At 56.8% G+C, this 8,944-nt stretch overlaps 2 protein-coding genes across 2 annotated transcripts in view; both read right to left on the reverse strand.

Moving 5' to 3' along the window:
* Positions 1–2,107: 2,107 nt before the first annotated feature.
* On the reverse strand, positions 2,108–8,749 carry ABTB1 (ankyrin repeat and BTB (POZ) domain containing 1). The gene is made up of 12 exons (XM_015563572.1): positions 8,202–8,749; positions 7,921–7,983; positions 7,773–7,828; positions 6,524–6,668; positions 6,183–6,342; positions 6,043–6,088; positions 5,547–5,663; positions 5,344–5,462; positions 4,945–5,043; positions 4,672–4,839; positions 2,801–3,001; positions 2,108–2,716 (listed from the first exon to the last, which is right to left on the reverse strand). The coding sequence occupies exons 1-12, from the start codon at positions 8,435–8,437 to the stop codon at positions 2,510–2,512; spliced, it is 1,617 nt and encodes a 538-aa protein (XP_015419058.1). The 5' UTR covers positions 8,438–8,749; the 3' UTR covers positions 2,108–2,509.
* PODXL2 (podocalyxin like 2) overlaps positions 8,679–8,944 on the reverse strand; it is a 26,101-nt gene continuing 25,835 nt past the window's right edge. Inside the window, exon 9 of the mRNA XM_015563602.1 lies at positions 8,679–8,907. Within this exon, the coding sequence (XP_015419088.1) occupies positions 8,679–8,907 (229 nt within the window). The remainder of the gene's footprint in view (positions 8,908–8,944) is intronic.

An 8,944-nucleotide genomic window follows, 5' to 3' on the forward strand; every position in this document is an offset into this window, starting at 1 on the left:
CACTTACAACCAGTGCTGCACTGAGCCCTTCCCAAGTAGTAACTCAACACCCCAAGCGAGGAATTACTATAAAAATGACTTCCCATTCATAGAGAAGCAAACAGGCACAGCACAGCGACCAGGCAGTGAGAGAGCCAGGGTGGGAACTCCCGGCCTCTGGCCACGCTGACCCCTCGTCTCATGTCAGGCTCCTTCAGGCTCCCAGGACCTTGCATAAACCCTGCCCTCCACCAGCAGGACCACCCCTATCAGCTTGGTGAGCTCCCCCTCCTCACTACTCCTCTCAGCCTACCTGCTAACTTGTTCAACTGATCGCTCATCCTGTCATTCAGCCCTCACAGCTTCCCCCACTGGACCAACACAGATGAAATGCACTGGAGGGGGAAGGGAAAAGATTCCCCCAAGTTCTGGAAAACAACAAGAGTAACAAGGTGTGAAGTGACATGAAACAACTGCAGGGAGGGCCACCATGCCCAGCATCCAGCCGGGGGAAGAACAGTGAGCTCCTGGCACCACTCGGATTTCAGCCTTGGGGTGCAGCTCTGCTGCCGATGGATGATGGACGTGGGTCCTTGCGGTGTTGAGAAAAAAATCATTTTGGGAGACCCACAAGGGAGGATGAGGTCTGGTGGTAAGATTCATTTGGGTGGAAGTAGAAGGCAATTCCCCATGTCCCATCGCTGTCCCTCCTGCCATGGGACATCAGGGCCAGAAACAGACCCAGCGTCCAGAGACCCTGGGCCACATTAAAGCTGAGTCCAGTCCACAGTTTCTCACCACCCGGCTAGTTGGTTCGGGTTCCTGGCTGCAATCCTAGCTGTGCTGCTGTATCCAGGTTCTGCCTGGAGCCTGTGTTTAGAGAATGGCCATGGGGACTGCAAAGGCCACATGGCTATGGAGTGAGAACAAGTGAAGGAAAGGGTGAGCGTGTGCTATTGCAAGGGAGGGAGGGACTGGCTTTGTTTCCTGGGATTAGATTACCTGGGTTTGGGAAGGACCCGTGTATTCAAAGTAACCAATCAACTTCCAAGCTTCCGGAGCTTCTGATGGGACCGCCCCAACCAATCCATTCTCCCCCCAGGCTTGACTGACAGCCCTCTGTGGTCATTTGGCTTCTATGCGCATGCCTCATAGAAGCACCTCCCTGAGCCAATTTACTCCTACTCCGCACTGTGTACCTCCCCCTTCACTGTTCTGTCCCTTGCCCCAGTGATTGGCAGGAAAGGACCAGTGGTTCCTGGGGGTGTGTGAAGCTGTAACTTCCTGGTGAAACTATAATGTCCGATTCCCTTTGCTTTCTTCCTTTAATATCTAGCTACCTACACAACACCTGGGCCTCAGGGACCAGAGAGGAGCTTGTAGGGGTCTGAAAGCCTGAAGGACATCCTGAGAAAGCCACCTCTGACTTCCCTAATAACGTCCAGGAGGAGGCTGGCCTGGGGCTGAGGGGAAGTGGAGGTACAGTCCCCCTCTTGGAACGAAGCCCAACACAGCCAGTGGCCAGGGGAGTGGGAAGTGGGAGAGTCAGAGGGCTTCCTCCCCCTTTCACTTCTCTGCACCCACTTCTCCCAGCCCTGCATCCTGGGATTGCAGAGCCAGCTGCTGCCAGGCCTCCCCTTGGTCCTGCCTGTGGCCCAGCCGGTCCCGGTGCCTGGGATCATGGGCAGGGATGATCAGACACGTGAGCCATATGAACAGCCTTCCTTAGAGAGTAAGTGCTCAGTGAATGAGAGCTAGAAATGCTATGGCTCAGAAGCCAATCCTTACTTGGCCTGAGGGGGAAGCAGCCTGTGTCCTCAGTCAGCCCTATCCCACTCAACACCCTCCAGGGCCCCCAGGCCAGGCAGTTGGTCAGTGTGACTTCACCAAGAGGAGCCCAGGGGAAAGCTGTGCCCTGAGGGGGGTCCTCCTCCGGGGCAGGGGTGTGATGAGGAGCTCAGCTGGGAGATTTCAGGGCCCCCACAAACAGGGGTTGCCTACTCAAGACCCATAGACCCAGGGCAACCCCTAATCCCTGAGTAGCCCTTGCTGGGCACCTAAACCTCTCCATGAGGGTCCCCAACTCCAGAAACTGTCCCTACACCCCATCTCACCATCTTTCCGGGGCTCAAGTTCCCAGTGAATTCAAGCTTTATTGCCACACAGACTCTGCTGCTCCCTCCTGGCCATCTCTGTGCCTGTGAGAAGGTGGCTTGGTTTTAGGAAGCAAGCAGCCAGGGAGAGCCAGAGTGGAGGGGAGGGGGACCTGGGGAATGAGGCTAAGAGATCCCACCCCAGGTTTCCCTGAGTGGTACCCAGCCCAGGGCTGAGGGGGCTGGTTTGTGCACGAGGGGAGGAGGCTCATCCTACGTAACCCTCCTTGGGGCCTCCAAGCACACCAGGGTAGGGAGCCTCAATGAGTCTCTTCCACACACCACGATGCCCTGGAGGGTGCAAGGAGCACACAATGGAGCACATGGTCGACCAAACCACATGCGTAGTCCACAGGAAGCCCGTGGCCCAGTGTCAGTCAGCAGTCCAGGCCAATGGACACCAGCAGGTCCTCAAGTGCATGTAGCCGCCGCTCCATCTCCTTAATGTTGCTGTAGGTCTGCACCACGCTGGTGATGTGGAAGCGGATGTCATCTACCAGAGGGATGGAGTCCTGCTCCTGCCGGCCTCTCACAGCTGCCGCCTCCTCCCTCACGGCCTCCGAGAAGTCCTCCTGCTCCACCAGCTGTGAACAGGCACACTCAGGGCACACCGCTGCTTGCCACCCACCACAGCCTGCCCCCACCCACTGAAGCTCCCACCGGCCCACCTTCTCGATAACCTTGGCCATGTACTCAGTGCACTGGTCCTCGAGGCGTGCCAGGCGGAACAGCTTGGCCACACGCCACAGGCCCACCACACTGTCCTCATCCAGCAGCTGGGCCAGACTGCGGCCACACAGTCGTTTCAGGCCCGGCAACAGGTACATGTCGGCCATGCTCAGCACATCATAGGCCACCTCCGGGGGCACCTGCAGTGAAAAAAGGGATGAGGGAGGGTGCACTCTAAGGTCAGCAAGGCCTCTCAGGGGCTGGCAGCAGGGCTGGGACCTGCTGGCCAGAAGGTAGAGGCTTCAGGCAGAGCAGGAGCTTCCTCCCCTTGCCAGGTACCTGACCCAGACCCCTGCAGGCATCCATGGGACCAGAAGGGACACAGAGTCTGGGGTTCCCATGGCTCAGGCAGGGCAGAGCCTGGGCTCTGAATCACACAGACCTGAGCTTGGAAATTCTAGCTGTGGGACCTTGGGCAAATCACTTCACCGCTGTGCCTCAGATCCTCTGCGAGATGCAGACACAATCATGTCTGCCTTAAAAGGCTGCCAGAAAAGCGACAGAAGTTGCTTCTGTAAAAACTGAGGCAAGGACCCTACTAAAAAGGTGGGGGAGTAACTATTTACCAGCTCCTTCCCACCCATAGAGGCTGTGGGATGTAGGGCACAGCCATAGCTATACCCTGTGCTGGGAGAGACCATGTGCTCCACCCAGACTGTGGATGGCCACAGGGAGCAGGCTGGAAATGGAACCAACAGGACCTCTGCTAAGCCCCTCACAGGCCATATGCATGGTGCTTACTTGTGCCAGGCACTGTACTTGCAACATACACGTTCATTTGCACAAGACCTTAGGAGCTACTATCAGTATCACCCTTTTCTAGAGGGGGAAACTGAGGCACAAAACAGTTGAGTAACTAGCCCAAGATCACCCAGCTCTGGGGTAGGGGTGAGGCTAACTCAGAGTAAAACCAGGTTTGGAGCCCAAGTCCTTGCTCTGAGTCATTAAGAAGTTGCCCTCTGGGTGGCAAAGCTCTTTCTAGGGTCAGGATGGGCCAAGGTGGATGCTAGGTGGCAGGGGCCAGAGAGCTGAACTATACCGAGGAGAAATGAAGGGCTAGGTGGTAAATACTGTGCCACAGGGTCTCTGTCACAACCACTTGGCTTTGCCATTGTGCAAAACAACCAGAGACAGTAGAGAAATGAATGGGTATGGCTGTGTCCCAGTAAAAATGTATTAATGAAATGGGCTGTATGTGGCCTGCAGCCCAAGATGGACTGGCCTGCCAGAGGGAACTCACCTCCACCTGAAGGAGGAAGAAACTTCTCTTCTGTAAGCTACCATATTTGGGGGCCTCTTTATTAGAGAAACCTTCGCGTGTGCGCGCACACACCCTGCCAGAGGGTACTCTGGCACTATCTGTTGCTGCCCATGTCACCCTATGTTAGGGGGGGCCTTGGGGCAGGTGAAGACACAGGGAGGCAGAGAACCCTAGGGGTCTGCAGCAAACTAAAGGCAGGGGCTCAGGGCTTCCCACTGTTGTGGGAACCCAGCGTCACTGTCCTCTGGCTGAAGAAGCTGGGGGCCCTACATGGCTGACACTATGTCCCCAAGTGTCAAGTGCTCATGACATAGGTCTTGTCACTCATTCCTGTTGTGGATCTAATGAGGACCCCTCTGCCTGAAAGAAAAATCTAAGTGGCCCGACACTTGCTCTCCAGCCTCATGGGAAACCTGTCCCTCAGAGCCAGTGAGGACCTGGGCAGACCCTTGAAGCCCCACAGTGACATGGGCTGTGTACCTGTCCTGACCATTGTGCCCCCGACCCCTTGCCCCTGGCACAGTGCACACAGCCCACCCCAGTCCGCACCTCGGTGTGGTTGGTGTATATGTAGTAGAGCACATGGGTGAAGACGTGGGGCGTGAGGCCATGCAGGGTGATGGCTGGGAGGCCACCAGAGGCCTCTAGCCCTTCATTCTCTTGGAAGTGGTCATCCAGCAGGGCCCGGAAGTAGTCGCTGCGGCCACAGAAGAAGGCCTGGGGGAGGGTGGGCTTAGGAAAGGCCAGGGCCTGGGCTGTGCCCACAGAAGCTGGCCTAAGGGCTTAAGACAGGGGTTTAGGGAGCTGTGGGGTGGACAGCACCTTGTGGCAGAGGAAGCTGCAACCCTCCACTTGGAAGCAAACATCAGGACAGCTGTTGAAGCCATCAGGGAAAGGGAAAGGCAACTCCCCAAGATCACCCTGGGGGATGGGAGAGGAGACACCATTAGATAATGTAGGTGAGAGAAGGCAGAGTGGCTGGCCTCGCCAAGAGCCCACTCTAGCTTGACCCTGGAGGGGTGGAGGGGGGTGAACTGCAACCTCATTTGCAGATTTAAATACAAGACAAACAGAGAAGTAAACAACTAGGCTCAGAAAAGGGAAGTGAATGGCTCAAGGCCACATAAGGAACTGAACCCCAATGCGGGGCTTGCCTACCACAGCTGTCCCCAGGTAAGTCAGCGGCCCACCAGGCCCAGTCCCAGGCTGCTGTGTGCTTACTCGGAGCTCAGGGGGCAGGGCACAGTCAGCCAGTAAGGCCAGGTCCTCCCGGAGCCGGGGGTCCTCTGCGGGGGGCCTCATGCTCAGCACCTTCACGTGAGTGCCTGGCTTGGACGCCACTGCAGAGATAGTGCAGCTTCAGGAAGCCAGGTTGGCCCTGCCAGTTCCTGCCCAAAGCCCTGGACCCCCAAGTCTGGACGTACCAAACTCAGACACTTCCTTGCACTTGGCCTCCAGGTCGTTGAGCAGATCCAATAGCTGGCACTGCTTGGCCAGGCGCTCACAGTCACTGATGTGTTCCACACCGACATCCAGGCCGCCTGGGTGCAGCGTGGGAGGCTCAGAGCCTGAGAGCAGCCGTTAGCAGTGCCCAGGCACACAGCGTTTCATAGGGGGTCCCTCTGCTGAGACGTCTGGGCCTACATGCTGCCTTAATTTCCCCACAAGAGCCATTGTCTGAGTTCTACAGACCCCAGAACAGATAAAAGGGGGCTCAGTTTTTGGGTAAAATAAGCTCTTCCCTAGCAGAGCCCAGCTCACTGTCTCCCAACCCAACCCAGGAGGCAACTGGAACTGCCTTGCAATGCAGGGGACAAAGCACCAGGTGGTAGAAGGTCAGCCCAAGGCTACAGCTGGACCTGCTGCTGGACAGAAACGCAGCCCTCTCCCTGCCCGCCCAACCCAGGCCTGGGGTGTCACCTGTGTACAGGTACTGCAACAGGGCCCCAAAGGCCACAGCGTTGATCTGCAGGCAGAGAGCCGGGAAGGAAGGTCAGAAGCTCGGTCCAGCACCAGCCCCCCGCTGTCCCTCTGCTCTCCCGCCCCAGAGAGGGATGCACCAGCGGATGTCTGAGGACCACGATGCTCTTGCCCTTCCACTTGGTATCCAGCATGTTGGCAAAGTAGCTGCTACGTGCACCCAGAATGCAGCGATGGGCCCGGAAGGGCTTCCCGTGCACCACAAAGAGCACATCACTGTGGATGCCTTGATCCAGAAGCCTGGGGGGGCAAGAGGGGGGGTAGAGAACAGGTGGAAGAAGGCTCAGGAGAGTGCCTCTCCTCCATCTCACCATTCCAGTCCCTCATATCATCCTGTAGGAAGGCTCTCAGCCCCCTGCAGGCCACACCCATCACAGACCCACTGGGCAAAGGCCATCAGATGCCCCACGCTCCATCTCACCGCTGCAGGAATTCATCATAGTAGTCCCGCCTCCTGGAGGAGGGTGTCACTTGCTTATAATCAAGCAGGGCCCGGCGGATGGTATCACTTGCAGCCCCATAGAAGCAGCGTTCACCGTGGAAGGTGTTGGCCTCACAGCGGGCTCCTAAGGGCAGCAGAGCTCATCAGTTAGCAGGGCCATGGGGTGGCATGCTGCACCTGAAGAGGGGCCTGGGGAAATCCTAATCTTCATCCTCCTCCTCCACTTCTCCCTACATGTAGGGCCATAGCCCTAGAGACTCCTTCCTAGATGACCCTGGGCCCACTCTGACCCCAGGGCTCAGGCACACAGGCAAAGTCCTGTACACTCACATACACATATTCACTCACACATACCACAAACTACACAAAACAGAATAGGCTCAGAGACTGGCTCTGTTCTATGCACTGGAGACACTACCATTAAAAGACAGGTTCCTGTCCTCACTGAAGTGACACTCCAGTGAGGCAGAAGGACAATAAACAGATTAACCAATGATATCAGGTGCTATGAAGAAAAACAAAGCAAGATGAAGGGTGACTGTGATGGCACCTGCCAGAGAGGGAGGCCAAGGAAGGGCACTGTGGCGGTGACAATGTACAGAGACCTGAATCAAGTGAGAGAGTTGGCCATGCAAAGACCTGGGAAAGGGCATTCCAAACAGGAGGACTAGCACCTGAGGCAGAAGCAAGCTTGGAGCGCGGGAGCACCAAGGAGAAGACCGGTGTGGTTGGCACAGTGAGCACTTGGGAGAGCCAAAGAGGAGGCCAGAGAAGGAAGAGCAGGCCATGTAGCAGCTCCCAGGCAAAGCAAGGCATTCTAGTTCTATGCTAAATACAGTGGGAGCCATTAGAGGATTTTAATAAGCTCATCACATTTGTTGAGCTCCACTTGGCTACAACATAGAAAACAAACTGTAGGTGGGGCAGAAGGGGCAGCAATAAGACCAGTGATGAGGCTGGCACTGCATCCAGGGAGAGGTGGTCCAGGGAGAGATGCTGTAGCTGGGCTGGGCAGGAGCAATGGAGATGGAAAGTGGACAGAGAGAACAGGTTCTGAAAGTAGAGCTAACAGTGCTTGCTAACTGGGTGTAGGGGTGAGGAAGGGGACTTCAGGGTGTTTGCAAATGTGTACACATGCTGTAGAGCCCTTGAACACATGTACACACACACACACACACACACACACACACACACACCGGTGGATGGTGTTTCTGTCCCCTTCCCTCACCATTGGCCAGAAGGTAGAGTACCAGTTCTTCATGCCCACATAGACAGGCATAATACCTGAGGGGGAGAAGGAAGGAGTACTGGGAGGGGGCTGTCAGGATGGAAGGGGCTGCCCCACCCACCCGGACCACCCATCCCCTAGCACTCACAAGGGGGTACTATCCCACTTGTCCCATACATTCACATCCACGTCTCGCTGCTCCAGCAGGTACCTGGGCAGGGAAAGGGGAGGTCAGAGCCTGGGTCAGGACAGGCTCATAGTCTGGGAGAGAAGACACCTGTGTAAGGGGAAGGAGGGAAGACATTCTTTTTGGCTGAAGGAAGTCTCCCTCAGGTGAGGGCAGGTGATGGGCAGACCAGAGCAGGAAAGACATTCCCAGCAAAAGGGCCAGTGAGGCAGGATGTAGAGGTGGGAACACAAAAGGCAGACCCTGAGCTGAAGAAGCTGAAGCTGGCCTGCAGGCATTGAGGAGTGAGGAGGTGGCCCCTGCTCTGCTTGACAGGACCCTCTGGCAGCTTGGGTCCAAAGAGGAAGCTGCTTGCAGGCATTCTGGTGGCATGGAAGCATGGAAAGAAGTAGACAGATTCTAGAAGGCAGAAGTCAGGAGGCAGGTAGCTGATGGAATGTCCAGGTAAGGGGGTCATCATGGATGGTGGTGGACCCATCACTGAGCAGGGCCGCCTGGGGGGGCATCCAGGTTGCACGAAGGAGTGCGGAGCAGCGTTTAGCGTTGGGAGTTACCAACTAACTCCGGGGGGCACCGATGTGAGGGAGGGGTCAAGGGAAGCTGTGGGCGGGCGTAACTATGGAAGGAAGGGCCAAGGAAGACAGGTTCCCCAGCCCCAATAGGGCACTGTCTCCCTTCGCCAGAGCCATTGAGATGGCGATTTCAGCGCCATATTTGCTTTAGCTACATTTATGAATTTCTGAATCCCCGGTGACCAGAGGCCGATTCTGGTCCCTACATGTTCCCAACGCACAGGCCTGCCCCCAGTCTGCCTCCAGCACTCGGAGGGTGAACTTCCTCTCCGCCCACTTCTCCTCCCGGCCTTCCGTGGCGGTCTTCTCCAGCACCTCCTCGGGGACCCGCCCCCGGGCACCCCCGCTGGGGAGGCTGCCGTGGTCCCTCCGTGGCCTGTGAGGGGGAAGCTTTGGAGGGATCGGGTGCTGAG

Source organism: Myotis davidii, unplaced genomic scaffold (assembly GCF_000327345.1).
Source record: "Myotis davidii unplaced genomic scaffold, ASM32734v1 scaffold78, whole genome shotgun sequence".
NCBI lineage: Eukaryota > Metazoa > Chordata > Mammalia > Chiroptera > Vespertilionidae > Myotis > Myotis davidii.

What these genes read in the sequence shown, in the direction of transcription:
- ABTB1 (XM_015563572.1), bottom strand. Translation starts at nt 8,437, where the DNA reads ATGGGTCCACCACCATCCATGATGACCCCCTTACCTGGACATTCCATC. An exon ending in TATGATGAATTCCTGCAGCG is followed by an intron (nt 6,343 to 6,523) that starts GTGAGATGGAGC and finishes TTGCCCCCCCAG; the next exon opens with GCTTCTGGATCAAGGCATCC. An exon ending in GTTGCAGTACCTGTACACAG is followed by an intron (nt 5,664 to 6,042) that starts GTGACACCCCAG and finishes CGCTGCACCCAG; the next exon opens with GCGGCCTGGATGTCGGTGTG.